At 39.2% G+C, this 18210-nt stretch overlaps 1 protein-coding gene across 3 annotated transcripts in view; it reads right to left on the reverse strand.

Annotated features, from left to right (window-relative positions):
• Positions 1-18210, reverse strand: part of grin2aa (glutamate receptor, ionotropic, N-methyl D-aspartate 2A, a) — a 295273-nt gene that overhangs the window by 34599 nt on the left and 242464 nt on the right. For all 3 annotated transcript variants that reach the window (XM_073060333.1, XM_073060332.1, XM_073060331.1), the window contains exon 11: positions 9347-9534. In XM_073060333.1, the coding sequence (XP_072916434.1) occupies positions 9347-9534 (188 nt within the window). The remainder of the gene's footprint in view (positions 1-9346; positions 9535-18210) is intronic.

Here is an 18210-nt window from a genome sequence, read left to right on the forward strand (position 1 = left end):
GATTTAGTTCTTTCCCTTAAACCCCTTGAGAGGTAGATGATGAGTCCTCTCGGGAACTGCTGCAGTCCTTGCAGCAAGGTTTGAGCTGGTCTTTCTAGCCCATTTCAGAACGCTGTACAAGCAAAGGAACTGGGAAGGACAGCAGAATTTCCTCCCACAGGATTTTAATGAATCCAGATTGGTCTTAAAAATTACTGGTCGACATTAATGAAAACACCTTTTTAATCCAGATTTTTAAAAAATTAATTACATTTAAATTCCCCAGCTGCTAAATGGAATTTGAACTCATGTCTCCTTAAGATAAGCCTCAAGACTACCAGCTATCAAATTACTACTTTATCACCATCCCTGTGCTACCATTGCAAAAAAGAACAGCTCACCAGCCTGAAGCAGCAGCCAGGCAAATTGTCCCAATCTGAAATAATGTTGGAAATGCTCTGCAGTCAGGCAGCATCAGTGGAGATAGAATCCTGATGAAATATCTTTGACCTGAACCACTGGCAACACTTCTCTCCAAAGACATTGCCTAACCTGCAGGGTACTTAAAAATGTTATAATTTAGATTTTCAGTATCTGAATTTTAGCTAATTTTGTCTAAAGCAAAATTCAAGTCAGGTTCCGCAAATACACAGCAATCTATTCACCTGATTTGGTGGTAGGGCTTTATAAAGCTTTGATCAGGCTGCACTTTGGAGTATTAGGAGCAGTTCTGGGCCCCTTTGAACGGATCTGCTGGCATTGGAGGGGGTCAAGAGGAGGGTCACAAGAATAATCACAGGAATGAAAGGGTTAATGTACAAGTCTGGGCCTGTACTTGCTGGAGTTTAGAAGGAGAGGGAATTTCATTGAAACCCATCAAATATTGAAGTCCTCAACAGAGTGTACGTGGAGAGGATATTTTCTATAGTAAAGGAGTCTAGGACCAGATGGCACAGTCTCAGAATACAAGGATATCATTCTCGAACAGACTTGAAGAAGAATAGCTTTGACCAGAGTTCAAAGTTCCAAGCAAATTTATTATCAAAGCACATGTATGTCCATAAGACCATAAGATATAGGAGTAGAAGTAGGTTATTCAACCCATCGAGTCTGCTCTGCCATTCAATCATGGGCTGATCCAATTCTTCCAGTCATCCCCACTCCCCTGCTTTCACCCCATACCCTTTGATGCCCTGGCTAATCAAGAACCTATCTATCTCTGCCTTACATACATCCAATGACTTGACCTCCACAGCCGCTCGTGGCAACAAATTTCACAGATTTACCACCCTCTGACTAAAGTAATTTCTCCACATCTCAGTTCTGAAAGGACGTCCTTCAATCCTGAAGCCGTGCCCTCTTGTCCTAGAATCCCCTACCATGGGAAATAAGTTTGCCATATCTAATCTGTTCAGACCTTTTAACATTCAGAATGTTTCTATGAGATCCCCCCCTTGTTCACCTGAACTCCAGGGAATACAGCCCAAGAGCTGTCAGACATTCCTCATACAGTAACCCTTTCATTCCTGGAATCATTCTCATGAATCTTCTCTGAACCCGCTCCAATGTCAGTATATTCTTTCTAAAATATGGAGCCCGAAACTGCACACAATACTCCGTGTGGTCTCACAAGTGCCTGATAGAGCCTCCTCTTATATTTTATACCTCTAGAAATGAATGCCAACATTGCATTCGCCTTCTTCACAACCGACTCAACCTGGAGGTTAACTTTGCACAAGGGCTCCCAAGTCCTTTTGCATCTCTGCATTTTGAATTCTCTCCCTATCTAAATAATAGTCTGCCTGTTTATTTCTTCCATCAAAATGCATGACCGTACACTTTCCAACATGGTATTTCATTTGCCACTTCTTTGCCCATTCCCCTAAACTATCTAAGTCTCTCTGCAGGCTCTCTGTTTTCTCAATACTACCCACTCCTCCACCTATCTTTGTATCATCGGCAAATTTAGCCACAAATCCATTAATACCGTAGTCCAAATCATTGACATACATTGTAAAAACCAACGGTCCCAACACTGATCCCTGTGAAACTCCACTGGTAACTGGCAGCCAGCCAGAATAGGATCCCTATATTCCCACTCTCTGTTTTCCGCTGACCAGCCAATATTCCACCCACGCTAGTAACTTCCCTGTAATTCCCCAGGCTCTTATCTTGCTAAGCAGCCTCGTGTCTGGCACCTTGTCAAAGGCCTTCTGAAAATCCAAGTACACCACGTCTACTGCATCTCTTTTGCCTACGCTGCTTGTAATTTCCTCAAAAAATCGCAGTAGGTTTGTCAGGCAGGATTTTCATTTCAGGAAACCATGCTGGCTTTGGCCTATCTTGTCATGTGCCTCCAGGTATTCCATAATCTCATCCCTCACAATCGATTCCAACAACTTCCCAATCACTGATGACAGGCTAACAGGTCTATAGTTTCCTTTCTGCTGCCTTCCACCCTTCTTAAATAGTGGAGTAACATTTGCAATTTTCCATTCATCCGGTTCAATGCCAGAATCTATCGATTCTTGAAAGATCATTGGTAACATCTCTGCAATCTCTCCAGCTACTTCCTTCAGAAGCCAAGAGTGCATTCCATCAGGTCTAGGAGGATTTATCTCAGACCATTAAGCTTCCTGAGCACCTTCTCAGTCGTAATTTTCACTGCACAAACTTCACTTCCTTAACACTCTTGAATGTCCGGTATACTGCAGCCATCTTCCACTGTGAAGATTGATGCAAAGTATGCATTCAGTTCCTGTGCCATCTCTGCATCTCTCATTACAATATCTCCAGCGTCATTTTGTATTGGTCCTATATCTACCCTCAAACCTCTTTTACCCTTTCTATACTTACAAAAGCTTTTAGTATCTTCTTTGATATTAGTTGCCAGCTTCCTCTCATAATTCATCTTTTCTTCCTAAATGATCTTCTTAGTCTCCTTTTGAAAGTTTTAAAAGTTCCCTAATCCTTTATCTTCACACTAGCTCTGGCTTCCTTGTATATGCCCTCTCTTTTGCTTTTACTTTGGCTCTGACTCCACTTGTAAGCCATGGTAGTGTCTTTCTTCCGTTTGAAAATTTCTTCTTATTTGGGATATATCTGCCTTGCACTTCCCTCATTTTTTGCAGAAACTCCAACCATTGCTGCCCTGCTCTCCTTCCTGCAAATGCTCCTTTCCAGTCAACTTCGGCCAGCTCCCCTCTCATGCCATTGTAATTTCCTTTATTCTACTGAAATACCGACACATTGGATTTTATTTTTCCCCTCTCAAATTTCAATGTTAACTCAATCATATTGTGATCACTGTTCCCTAAGGGTTCCTTAACCTCAAGCTCTCTTATCACCTCCGGATCATTGCAGAACACCCTATCCAGCACAGCCGATCCCCTAGTGGGCTCAACAACAAGTTGTTCTAAAAAGCCATCCCTCACACAGGCAACCCTGAGATTCATTATCTTGCGGGCATACTCAATAAACCCATAGTAGAACAAAAACCATAATAGAATCAGTGAAAGACCGCACCAACTTGGGCGGTCAACCAGTGTGCAAAAGACAACAAACTGTGCAAATACAAAAAGAAAAAAACCAATAATAAATAAATAAGCAATCAATATCGAGAACATGAGATGAAGAGTCGTTGAAAGTGAGTCCATAGGTTGTGGTAATATTTCAGTGAATGATCTGTGTAATCTGTGGAATTCATTACCACGAATGGCTGTTGAGGTCAGGTCATTGAGAATACTTAAAGGGGAGATTGGTTGGTTCTTGATTACTTAGGGTGTCAAAGGTTACGGGGAGAAGGCAGGAGAATAGGGTTGAGAGGGAAAATAAATCAGCCATGATTGAATGTTGGAGCAGACTTGATGTCCAAATTCTGCTCCTTTGTCTTAAGGTCTAACAATGCTGTAGTTGCCTGGCAGTCAGGCAGCATCAGTGGAGATAGAATTCTGATGAAATATCATTGACTTCAATCACTGGCGATGCTGCTCTCCACTGATGTTGCCCAGCCTGTCGAGTACTTACAAACAAAAATGTTTTCACTTGGATTTTCAAAAGCTTTCATTTGTCTCAGGCAAAACATAGATCAGATTCTGCAAATACAATCCATTCACCTGCTTGGTGAAAAGGACGAGGCATGACAATAAACTTGGATTAATCATGCAAACCACTGTAGGAAACTCTACAGCCTGTACTGAAATGTGCACTTGTACAATCTTATAGACTTTCCTAGACACAAAGAGAAACCGGTAAGCTTAGGATGGATTCGTAGATCATTTTTAACTAAAATTTATTTATTTAGTTAAAGATACAGTGCAGAACAGGCCATTCTGGCCTAATGAGTTCCCCCACCTAGCAACCCACCTATTTAACACTAGCCTAATTACAGGACAATTTACAACGAGCAATTAACTACTACCTAGTACATCTTTGGTCTGTGGGAGGAAACTGAAGCACCTGGAGGAAACCCTTGCATACAAACATCTTATAGATGGCACTGGAATTAACCTGCAAGCTCTGAAACCCCAAGCTGCAGTAGTGTCATGCTAACTGCTACACTACAATAGCAATTAAGTTAAGAAGAAGCTTGCACGAAGGCTAGCATAGACTATATGGGCCAAACGGCCAGTTTCTGTGCTGCAATGCAATGCAACACTTTGATAGTCTGTACATCTGCTATGTGAATCAACACAACAGGGTCTTAAGAATCTGTCTCCCTTCACATGAATAAAACCTTCTAGCTCAGTTTCACAGTTTGACATTGTCTCAACCTTTTCCTGTGTTATGGAATCCATTCATTTAAAAACAAAATCCACGCAGAGGAATTTGAGCTTAGCTTCAAGTGCACAGCAGGACAAAAATAATAGCAGGGATCTTTAGGAAGTTCTTAATCTTACATGTCCCTTCAATAAGCAAAACTATATTAAATGCGTTTGAATACATATTATATCCATATATCCGCATTAATGAGTTGCAATGTTAAATACCAGACACTCATTAAATTGTAACTGGATTTGTACAGTGGTTTGATCGGTAAGTGTGTGAACGAATTGTTGATAACAACACTCCATTTATGAAGAAACAAACATCCAGACACTCCACAACATGAATGGCCATAAAGAGAGGAAGGAAAAGAAAATAGTGAGAGAGAAAGAGAGCGTGAGGAAGGAGTGTCTATTATTACTCTCTGAACTAGCAACTTTTGTGACAACTATATTCTGAGGCGGATGCACTGCAGAGCAATACTGCCGCAGTTATGAGGCGGATAAGGCTGTGGTGTTGAAGAGTTCTTAGTGTGGCTTAGAATAAAAGAACTACCGGGTGAAACACTTTTAGTCACAAGTGCTAAATGACTAGAAGAATATTGGTTGTCAGTGGGACTTGCTTCCCAATATACAGTTCTATTGATTTTAAAATAATTAATGTATGGGAGCCCTTCCACTCATTGACTGACTCTCTGTCACATGTGGTCAAAGAACCGTAAGTGAATTACCTTATATTTGATGTACAAGAAGTATTTTATAAGTATTAACAACATCACTTGGACAAAATTTAATTATGGAGCACATCTAGGGTTTTACTATGTGGTGTGGGCAAGGTGCACTATTTAATCGACTAAAGAACTGCACTGTCCTTGTTGGACAAATGTCTGTCTCTTTCTCTGGTACCATCATAATAACTCTGCTCTCAATTAACAGCTATTCTGTAGAAGGCAAAAATGTGTCAAGATGCTCAATGTGCAAACAAAGAGTTAACTGAAATTAACGTGTCAACTGCACCAGCTGAAAGAGCCCTCTCAGCTTTTGTACGGGATGTACCGTATATACAGTGTATGTTTATATTGGCAAAGAAGCTGTAACTTCCTCAGTCGCTTGCATTAACCATGCATAAATAGGAGCAGCTGCCTTCGAAACTCACATCAATTAACTTTACTTTATCTGCCTGTTTAATACATGTGCTGGAAGATAAATTTCTACTGAAGTCTCTTCAGAATGCCCTCATCTGAGTCAGTTCCAAACTTTTTTTTAAAACCGATCTCTACTATTACATAAAAGTCTATCAGCAAAGGTGGATCACATCCCAGTGGGAACACAGTTCTCAGTGCCTGGTTTTCAGACCTAATTAATGTTAATTGCAGAGAGATTGTCAGACCTCTGGAGGCAGTGAACATTCATAAAGCCATGAACTTCAGACCAAGCAAATAAGCACAGCCCCAAGAGGAACAAGGGGTGAAGCAGAGATGGGATGTGCGTGGACAACTTTTATTTTTAATTTTTCTGATATGACGTCAATTATAAGGCCAGCATTCTTAATTAGTCTGAATTTATTTGTTTACTAGTCAGTCAACCATAATTCTGTGAATATGGAGCCTCATACAGTGTCAGCCAGGCCATGTAAGGATAGCAGAATTCCTCCCCAAAGCCCAGTAGTAAACCAAATGTTTTGTTTTAAAACAATCCTCTAGTTCCAAGACTATCTATTATAAGACTAGTCTTTTTTAAAAGTTCTACAATTCTGCAAAGTGGAAGGGGTCGAATTCCATTTCTTATGGTTCAACAGCGACTTTGTTTTATATTATTTTCCAATATATTTACCTCTTGGAGTGAACCTCCAACTACTGTTTAACATATGAAAAATGCCACGTTTGGTTGCCTGAAGAAACAACAACCAGCATTCAGCCAAATACAATTGACAGATCCTCTATATAACTCCTGAAAATGACTGCTGTTGCCATAAATTTAATTTCCTCCTCAGTTCTGAAAAGATGGTCAGTGATAATAATTGCACCAACCTGGTTTTAGTTTGCAGGCTGCTTTTACATAGGGAGTGGCAGGCCATCTAGCCCAACAGGATCTTATTATCAGATCATGGCTACTCTGTATTTCATTTCTGTGGGACTACTTGGAGAGTTCTACCTTTTGATACCCTGAGCAAGGATATATTTTCAACTTAGTCCATGCAGACCTAAAATTTAGATTTGGAATTCATAAGGAATCATCCAAAATAGTCCACCACTGTTTGAATAGTTCCATTTAATATCAGAATAAGTGTACAGTATAAAACATGAAATTCTTTCTCTTCACAGACGTCCATGAAACAAGAAACTCTATAGAATGCATATTAGAACACACAATCAGAGATACAACTGTTCAATAGTTCCTCTGCAATCTGCACCACTTTCTCAAGCAATTCTCAGACTGAGAAAGAATTGCTTTGATATTGAGCATTTTTCATTCTTCCCATGTTACGTACCCGTGACACGTGACAGTGGTACCCTTGTCACGTGACTGGGGTTGAAGTTATACTGGACATGAGGTAATGGTGGAGTGATGTCATTTTCCCGCCAGTAGAGGTCATGTGACAGGTTTTTTCTACAGGGTATAAAAGGGAGACCCACCCTGTCAGGTGGGGCAGTTCGTGGCTGGATTTGCCAAGATGACTTCATGTCACTGCGTGATTTAAAGGGATGACGCAGTTTAGTTAAAAATGAAGTTCTATATAATGCCTAAAGTTTAAAAGGTCAGAGCCAACGGTTTCTTTGCTGATGGAGAGTGAAGAGAAGTTTGGAAAATGGAGATCAAGAAAAATCGATTTTCGATGGATTGACTTCGACCTTGTGTGATCCTCATTCGGAAGGATTTCGTTGACTATTCTCGCTGTTGACCCCTGGGATGACCAGAAAGGGTTTGAGAATAGTGTGGAAGAGAGGTCAGTCACTTTAAGTTGTTATATTTAATAAAATTCGACGTGGGAGTTCGACGCTGGGAATCGAAGGACATCGACGTGGAAGAGAATTTAAATCGCTTTAAAAAGTCTCTCCTTTTAAAAGTACCGTGAGCTTTTGAACTGTCGGCATATCGTTCTTTGAACTGTTTTCAATCGGCAATTCGCTTTGGAGAACTGTTTTTTTCAATACTACTTTAAAGACTGTTTGAGACTGCAAAGCTATTAAGAACTGTCTGACCAGCTGCCAGCAGCTGAGCTCGGACCATTGTTTGGGTTTGTTTACATTTGAAGGGGGTTTGTTATCAGTGTTTAATAAACGTGTTATTCGTTATGAAACCCCTTGCCTAACTCATCTATATTATTGTTGCCCGAATACGTAACACCCACAACAAGGGCACACTTTACAACCAATGAAATAATTCAATCGTGTGGTCACTGTTCTATGGATTGTGGTGGCTAATCTCCACGCAGCATTCTCCCACCAGACAGTTAGGTTGTTGAGTGTTAGTTAAGTGATTTCAGTTGAGCGATAAATGTGTTGTTAAGGCTCTGAAGGGATTCCTAGTCCCTACAGCTAGTTGCAAGGCAACTTGACTGCGGTTACTTTCTTTAAAACTCTGGAAATAACATTCTTGAATAATGACAGTGCTTAAAAAGACAGGAAGGAAATGGGTGCATGGAAAATCTCTTGGCAAACCATATCACCAGATTGCTTAAAAAAAACACAGATCTTGGAAGAATAATTCATTGTTCAGAAAGCATAATGTCCCTTCATATCGTGGCTTGACAGGGAAAAATGCTTCACCAACACAGAAAATAACATTGTCCTATAATGTAAGCATTATCCAAATGCATCCTTGGTACCAACATCCCACAAGGTTCAGCCTAACTAACTCAATTATGGGACATCAAATTAAAATACAGGTCATGATGAAAGATCAGAAATCAACCTTAAAATAAATTTTATCCTTGTGTAAAAGGTATCAAGGAAAATAACATTATGACTTCCACAAAACTCCACAGTTAATTGTATAAACTCAAAAGCAGTTCCAATTCTATATGCAATAGTGTGGCATGAGCCTCGAAATCAATTTCAGACTTTCACTGAATTCCTAATAGCTGGGAAACTAAAATTTTTTTAAAAAACAGCAAATGCCAGAAACAACCATCAGATAAGGCAATCTCCATGTAGACAAATATAGGCTAGTATTCCAACTCCTTATTCTTCCAGCTCAAAGTGTCAGAGGGGATGGGCAAAGCAGATGGCTGAAATCACAAACATATGTAGGAATCCACATCTAAAATGAATAATAAAACAAATGGGAAAACACTCCATTATATGTGATAATTTCTATGTTCATTTTTGAAATGATCCTACCCGAAAATGTTATATTGTTGTGCTAAGTTTGGGACAGATTTTAGTGTCAACACTTTGCACTGCTATGTCTTATGTCCGCATTTATAATCAAATATGCCTGCGTAAGGTCTTCTACTTTGGTTTAACATCTGAAGTACTCCAGAGAAATTCTTTCTCACTGGAGCTTCATGCTGTGGAGGAATAGTTTCACCAAAAGAATTAAATAGGCATGCATACTCAACAGATTCATATGAGTTCACGGGTAACTTGAAGCACACGTACCGTCACCAACAAATTGGAGGAGAGCTAAGTCAATCTGACGCTTCCAAGGTGAGCTTTTCTGCAAAGCTATCCCATAGCCAGTGGTTGAGAAGACATATCCACTGCCAATTGTTACAAGCTTGCATCCTTCATCTCTTCCAGCCATGTAATTCAGCACTGCTGCATCATATATGAACGCATCCAACTTTCTGAAATAAAAGAAGTGAAATGACTGAAAAGAGCACCATCATGTTTGCAGAAAGGAGGCATTCACTCTAGGTGTAAAGCAAGACACAACTGCTGCATACTCAAGTCGTGCTTAATAAAAAAAGAATCCCCCAACTTGCATTCCACTAATACTTATTAGTGACTGATATCCTAAAGTTGCAACAGAGACTTTAACACCATTCCTGACCATTGCTGACAATATTGGGTAACTTCTGTGGGATGAAATTTCTTGGAACAACTGTTGGAAGGATCGTGCCCCAAGAACACCATACTTCCAATCTATTATCACTCCAAGTTGAGACTTATCATAACAGCTGCAATGGTGTTGCTCCTAATATTACTTCTGAACATTGTGAATTTGTTTAGAGTAATGACATCAATTCAGTTTTACCCTCAGTGTAGGCAGAATGAAAAGGTGGTGGCTAATGGCTCATTATACTGTAACAAGAAGTGCTGTGTGCCTCACATGGTATGATCCAAATTTGAATTGCTACTATGAGGTGCCCTTACAGCCTCTGGCAACTTCAGAAGATTGACCCCATAGCAACTCATCCTGCAATCTCAATAATTGCTAGAGCAAAGTTAGCAAAGTTAACATGTATATTAGCTTCAAACTGTTCAAAGAACAGATCAAGTTATTCCATTCATAATCAGTGTTCACGTTCCATCCTTGATTTCTCCCTCTCTTCTAACCTTTATCAACATATAGCTTCTGTACTCTTTCGTCTTATCCCTAGAGAAGATGCCAAAAAGTAACAAAGAATACAAACAGTAATGGATCTCTTTTAGGAAGCAAATTCCACAATCTAGCCAGTCTCCTAAGTTTCCTGTTGAATCTATCAGTGTCCAAGTCCCTTACATTTGGTATTTGCTATGATCAATACCAGAAAAATCCTTTGAACACCCATCCTTTTAAAGTTTTGCACAATCTTGAAACCCTCCAGCAAGTTCTTCTAATCACTTTCAAAGGTTATGATACTGAATGATGAATACAGTCACCCCATTCCACCATCTTAATACCAAACCATGAAATTTCCATTTATCTATGTCTATGCAAGTTTATTAACAATATTATCCATTATCAAATCCAATACCACCTTACTTAAAAAAAAGAACTGCCTATTTGAAAAAGCTTGGCTTAAATTCTCTTAGATCAGTGGTCATTGAAAGCAGGAGTCAGATATGGAGAAAAGGAGTTCAACATGCATTTGCTAAAAATGCAACAGACTGGAGATGAACTAATATGCAAAAACTGCAATATACACTCAGTGGTGACTTTATTACTACACCTGCATACCTGCTCATTAGTGCAAATATCTATCAGCCAATTATGTGGCAGAAAAAGTTATGCATAAAAGCTTGCAAATATGGTCAAGAGGTTCAGTTGTTGTTCAGACCAAACAGCAGAGTGGGAAAGAAATGCTATCTAAGTGACTTTGACCATTGAATGATTGTTGGTGCCAGATGGGGTGGTTTGAGTATCTCAGAAACTTCTGATTTGCTGGGATTTTCTTGCACAACAATCACTAGAATTTACAGAGAGTGATGCAAGAAACAAAAAAATCATCCAGTGAGTGGCAGTCCTGTGGGCAAAAGTGCCTTATTAGTGGATGAGGTCAGAAGAGAATGGCCAGACTGTTTCAAGCTACAGGAAGAGGACAGTAACTTAAATAACAAGGCCACACAACAGTGGTGTGCAGAAGATTGCCTCTGAGTGCACAACACTTCAAACCTTGGAATGGATGGTCTACAGCAGAAGACCATGAACATGCGTTCAGTGGCCATTGTATTAGGTGCAGGAGGTACCTAATCAAGTGGCCACTGAGTGTATACTGTCAACCAAAAGTGACTTCACTTTTGTACCTCACAGCTCTTCAGTCTGCGTTGAACAGAAATTTTGATTAACTCTGCTGCTCAAATTGCTGATAAGTTTCGCCTCTTAGCCACAAATATGCAATCAAAATAATAAGTGAAAATTAGGACAGAATATTTCAAATTAAACTGGACAGTGGATTACCTCAGTATGCTTTGAACCAATTCTTTAATACCTTTTAAAATTCCTTCAGGTGGAAGACCACATTTTTATAATACCCATGGTCAATCCAATGGGAGATTGACTGATACAATTTTACATTTACTAAATAGATTTAAGAACATTTCTTCGGGCAGCATTGCAAGGGAATCAATTAACCATTCGTAATAGTTTCCTAGTGGGTCAAATAGAGTACCATCTCCACAGAATCAATAAAGCAAATATTACGTATAAATTTTCGTATCTTCTGACTTTCACTGCTTAGCTCCCACACGGCAAACTTGTCAAGACGTTCTTCACTAGAATGATCCTTTGAATGGCAATGTTTCCCGTGTTAAGCTCCATACTAGTTTCAGGGATACAAATAAAGTTTTGAACGCATTATGGCTTGAAAAATTTGTACCTTGTCTTCTTGAACAGAATATTTCATATAATCTCAAAATTCTGTGTTATTAATGTGTTAATTGCTTACACTTTACAAAATATCCATGAACTTGGTAATAATTTAACTGTAAGGGGAATAGCAAGTAATTATTTAATAATTCTCAGAGTAACTAAATTTGCTGACTGTGTTTCCTACTTTGGATGTGGCAGTGTGTTTATGTTGAGTCTATATTTTGTGCCATTAATTTGCAAAAAGCAAGCAAAGGTGCAAAAAATCTTTCTAACTGATAAAAATAATTTCTAGAGTTTATTTTGATCTTTAGTGGAGAATACAGGATATTATTTGTTTAACTCTCACTGAAATTCCTAATAGGATTTTTTTTAGATCAAACTAAATGAAAATACACTTTTATTTAAGGTGTTATTTCCAGGATATTTTGTGAGGGAAAATCATTGGAGGAATTTTGATAAGCAGTGAAAAATCTGTTTGAGTCATCTTCTACAAAAAAAATGGGAGAGAGTCTGCTTTTTTGCAGTAATTAATGGTCTGTCAACAAATCACGCACTTATAAATTGCATGTTTTTATCACCCATTCCACTTGATTTCATTACTGCTCCATTAATTCAGTGGATCATTAATTTCAGAGATAAGCAAGCATTTGCCGACACTGTTTGTAAACAGGAATCTCAACCCCTTTAAAGATATCTTCATTCTGTCACCATATAGTCCCTTGTCTCTGCTTGTACATTTTGCCTTGCTGTTGTCATCTCATACCTCAGCATTATTTTCATTATTATTTCTATAAGATGGTTAAAGCTGAGGAAATAGGTTTAGAGTGGGTAACTCCATGAATGTAAAGTGTCAAATCTCTCCTTTCTGTAATTGATTCCTTTCTGTTCCATTTTGTCTTCTGAGCTTATTCCTGGGAGGACATACTACTAACCTTGTTTACATCAGCCTTGCTTAACAAAACTGAACACCCTCCTTTACACAATAACACAACGTGATGCCATTTTCTAATGTGCTACTTTTGAATTGTTAGGAGCTGTGTTTCATGTAACAGATTCACACTTACAGATAGAAATTTCAGTGTAAAACAAAGAACTGATGAATTTGTTCCTTAAAATAAATGTCAATTATAGACAATGAGCAGAAATTAATTTGCAGTTGCAAGTGCTAAACTCACTTTTCAATCATTTGATTTTATGCAAATTTTGGAGTCAGAGTACAACTTGCAAATGAGTGAGCAAGGACAATTTGGTCTCTCAAACATTCTTCATAAAATTAGATACAAAGAAATGTTTCCTAAATATGGATCAGCCATAAAGTGGCTTCTGACAACCTAAGCATCTATATATTACATTAATCCGATGAGAATAAGGGGAAAAATGAACCATATTGTAAAATAAACACGTTTAGAGTAGAATACACTGTTAGAAATTCGAGCAATGTGCTTGCTATTTCAATGTCACATATAATGTGATGTAAAATCCTTTCCAAAATATAACCAAGACCAGTGAGATGATTTTTGTTCAGACCGTCCTTTTCTCCTGGTGCATCAATGTATAAAGCGCAGTCCATTTTAGAACATAGAACATCGAACATTACAACACAGTACAGACCCTTCGGCCATCGATGCTCTTTGACTTTTTAACCTACTCTGGTCAGTAAGACCAAAGAACAGATTGGGGAGTTCAGAAAGGATAAGATGAGGGAACACACACCAATCCTTATAGAGGGAGCAGAAGTGGAGAGAGTGAGCAATTTCAAGCTCCTGGGTGTTAATATCTCTGAGGACCTGACATGGTCCCAGCGTATTGATGCAGCTATAAAGAAGGAAAGATGGTGTCTATATTTGAATGTCACCTAAAACTCACAGTGGAGAGCATTCTGAATGGCTGTATCACCAACTGGTATGAGAGAGGGGGCTACAAGATTGAATTGAGCTGCAGAGAGTGGCAAAATTAGTTAGCTCCATCATGGGTACTAGCATCCGTTGTATTCAAAAGATCTTCAAGGAGCGATGGCTCAAAAAGGTGGCGTCCATAATTAAGGAACCCTACCACCCAGCACATCCCCTCTTCTCACTGTTGTCATCGGGAAGGAGGTATAGAAGTCTGAAGGCACACAGTCAGTGACTCAGGAACAATTTCTTTCCCTTCTATATAATATATATATATATATATAAACTTACTCTAATTCACAGCCTTTCCTATATTATCATGTATTGTGTTGTATTGCTGCCGCAAAGTTAACAAATATCACAACACATGCTGTGATATTAAACCTGATTCTGATTAATCTAATCCTTCTACTTAGCCCTCTGTTTTTGCACAGATTTTTAAGAGTTAACAAATCTGTCATCTACTATGTTCTTTTGTTTTTCAAAATATCATTATCGAGTAGGTGAAAGACCAGTCAACTTTACTTCTCGTTGTCTACAAAGTTGTAAATTGAGTTTGACTGGAAATTTTAACACCATTTCACAGATACTACCTGTCCTGAAAGGTTCTAAGATTTTCTATTTTTATCTCAGATTTCCAACATGTGTTTTCTCTTTGGATTTTCTGTCAGTTTTGGAGTTTCGATTTGGAGTTCGTAGATTATCAAATTGTTTCTTATCCAACTTAGAAGGATGGTGTCATAATTGAGCTTTAAGTTAACCAGATCATTCCCCATGCACTTAATATAAATACAGTTAATTGCAGTTTACTGGGATACCAGTACATTTGGCCCAATTAGCCGAAGTTTCTTGGAAATAGTTCAAAAGGTATAAAAAAGAACAACCATTTAACTGAGTAACAAAGTATGCATTTAAATGAAATACAGAATGAATTAGAACACTACCAATTCTACTGGTGGTTGTACATCGTATCTGACGATGACAGGAAACCTGTGCGGGAGAGTTTTTAAAGTGGAAAACCTATTGCAATGGGGCAGTTCCACTGTCTGAACCTCAGAAGTCCGGGTCCAATGGAACGAGTAGACATCACAGCTGGGGCCTTCATTGGTTGCTATGGCTGACCATGACTTCTTTTGTGCCTCTTTGATGTACTTCGCTCTCCACATAGTGTTGCAGAACCGCCCTCCCGGCCATTGGACCTCACGGTAGATCTTCTCTGCCCAGTCTGCTGGACCTTACTTCTCATGCTAGGATAGGCATGCTCTTATCTCACCAGAGTAGGAGACCCACCAGCTACACTCACCTGGTTTAGCCCATTTGTTGAAGCAGTGTACCGGGATGTGGCTGCTATCCCATACAAAGAGCTACTTGGAGCCACAGATGAAAGCTGAGGATCCGGTGGGAACCAAAAGTAACATTCAAGATGACAGTCAATACCTTCAAATTCTTCATAGTTCCGAACTTGTTGAAGTAGTGAAATTGTTTCCTTTTCACTCCAGGCCATTTCCAAGTCTGAATGCTTGAAACCGCAGTGAGCAAAACAGTTCTGAATTGTCTTACTGCTTATTGCCTGCCATCAGTGTTAAAACTCACTGCTTTTTGAACACAATCACATGCAACTGACGCCATTTAAAAACTGTTTGCCGTAAGCTTAGTGTAGTGTCTAACGGCCACACAACATGCACACAACTGAAAATGTTCAGCAATAATCTCCTGCCCCAATAGCAGCATTTTGTCCCAAATAAACAAAGTGAACCCCGGCTCAATTTGTTTTTGCTCTTTAAAAAAAAAGCAGCTGCCCCAATTAACTGATAGCCCATATAACCAGAATTCACTATTTTTAATAAATGAAATTCTGATTCATGACAACTTTAGTAATTCAGCTCTGTTGACTGACTATACTCAGCGGGAGTTTGACTTAAAGCCCTTTTGCGGCGTTGTGGTCAATGTTTACCAATCAATGCTTAGAACAGTGAATGTTACTTCCTTTTTCTCCATTACTGTTAAGGTACAGGGTCACGCTTGGAGTCAGTATGTTGAAACTCTATGACATTTTCAGCAGAATACAAAAAGCCTTTTGTTTATCAACAGGGAATAGCTCAGGGACCTTGACATTGAAAACTATTTGAAGAAAATCTAAAATCAAGGCACCTGAAGCAGAATACAAACTACTTGGATTTTATTACAGACATAATCTGCAGAGAACACAATCACAAAGCAAGAATGGGCTTGAAGAAAGGGCAGTGACCGCATTTGAAACTTGCAAAAATGCCAAATCACAAAATTAGAATGAATTGAAATGCTCTATTAGCCTGGATATTTAGTCTGGACACGTCATTCATACACTATGTCCACATAATCTTCTCCATCCCAACTCAAAAAGATCTTTTGATGTCTCCTGAAGTATTAACACTTAGATTTTATTCATTAATGCCAGAAACATGGAAGCCCCAAAGCCAAACCCAACTAGCAATTTCTTTGCTAACTTCCCTCCAGTAAACGTTGCACTAGATTTACACTGAGGAATCAGCTCTCACATCCTGAATAAGATTTGACCTGACACAGGATCTCTAATCTAACTGATTTCAATAGAGGTTGTAAGGCCGCTCAGAAGAAAGGAAAGATGAAGGCAGAGCAACACATACAAAATGGTGGAGGAACTCAACAGGCCAGGAAAAGAGTAAAGAGTCGATGTTTCGGGTTCATCAGCACTGGAAAAGATTTTTTACTGTTTACTCTTTTTTTTCCTGTAATTTCTCTGACATTATGGAATAATTACAGCCAATATAAAAAAAAACTTTTACGAACTTTGCCAGCTATGTGAACTGGGAGAGGGTGTGGATTAGTGGTGTGAGAGTGAAGGTGAAGGATGGCCTGTTCTCACAGTCTGTGGTGGAATAGGGATGGGTACGAGCGCTTACTTTGGTTTCTCATGTCTCCACCAATCCAGGTTCTGCATAACTCATAAACTACTGAACACCAATGCCAACCTTCCATGTGTGGCAAAGGTGTGATTGGAGGTGTGTAGAGCACAGTGGGGAAGTATAAGCAGAAAGCAAAATCTCCAAGTATTATTGGTCCTGCCTGTCCATCAGTCCGAGGTTCTGGGCGGATAGAAAAATATCGCCAAGAGTGGTCTCTGATCCACTCCGACCAACAATCCTCGACATCAAGGACTGCGGTTGTCAGTCCTGATAACAAGGAACGGTGACTCCGATAAGGGAAGGAGTGGGGGGGGGGGGGGGGTAGGAAGAGTTTGATTTTTCTGGTGTTGAGTCTGTCTTGGTGTGTGTTGGCTGCATGTTGTTCTGCTGAACATTGTGCACGTACCATGTTGGCACCTGAAGTGTGGTGGCACTTGTGGACTGCCCCAAGCACATCCTCAGACTGTTGGTTATTAACACAAGCAATACATTTCACTTTATGTTTCAATGTAAATGTAACTAATAAATCTAACCTAATCTAATATTCCTGGAAGTGTTAACACTTTTCTTACAATGCATATAGTGCGACTGCAATCATCCTTAAATTTAAAATCTTTCTCTGTAGCATGAGGAATCTGCATATTCTCAGGAAACCTCTATGCTCCTCTTTGTGGCCTGCTCAGTTTTAAGGTAGTCCTCCTTGGTACAGGTATATGGAAGAATTTGAGGTGGTGGGTTATATGGGAGGCAGGGTTTGAGGGTCGGCACAACATTGTGGGCCGAAGGGCCTGTAATGTGCTGTACTATTCTATGTTCTATGTACAGAGGGTTGGTTTGCTTATCTGCATCTGAAACATGTTGGTGCAGCCAGACTGACACACCGGGCAACGGTTTCAGGATAATCTGATTAAATATCTCTTTATGTGGCTCAAACTACATCTGGGGAAGCACCTGTGAAGCATAGTGTCACTATGTTTAAGGTCCATTTTATATATATATATATATAGAAGTGGAATACACAGCCCTGTCACCAAGCATTGTCCACAATGTACATTATGGCCATCACCACAGATCCCTGTCTGACTGTTTTTAAAGGATTTCACCACACTTGCTGAATTCTGATGAACTTACATTTCAGGATCAGGAACTTATTTCTAAAGTCATTCTGTTACATCAAGCCTATCCATTCTACTGTGCAAAACTGTAATGCATCATTTGATGACACTGTAACTTTTATTCCATTAAGATTATTACTATTTAAAAGTAACTTAAAATCTCAACATCTATTAAGTTTGATAAATTAGATGTCAGTTTATTCAAACCTGCAACTAATGTAATCACCAAATTCTACTGCCAACTTCTAATTAATTTTTCGTCCAATGTAGGCCAGCTATCAAAGGAATGAGAATGGGT

The sequence above is a fragment of the Hemitrygon akajei genome, chromosome 11, assembly GCF_048418815.1.
Source record: "Hemitrygon akajei chromosome 11, sHemAka1.3, whole genome shotgun sequence".
Classification (NCBI taxonomy): Eukaryota; Metazoa; Chordata; class Chondrichthyes; order Myliobatiformes; family Dasyatidae; genus Hemitrygon; species Hemitrygon akajei.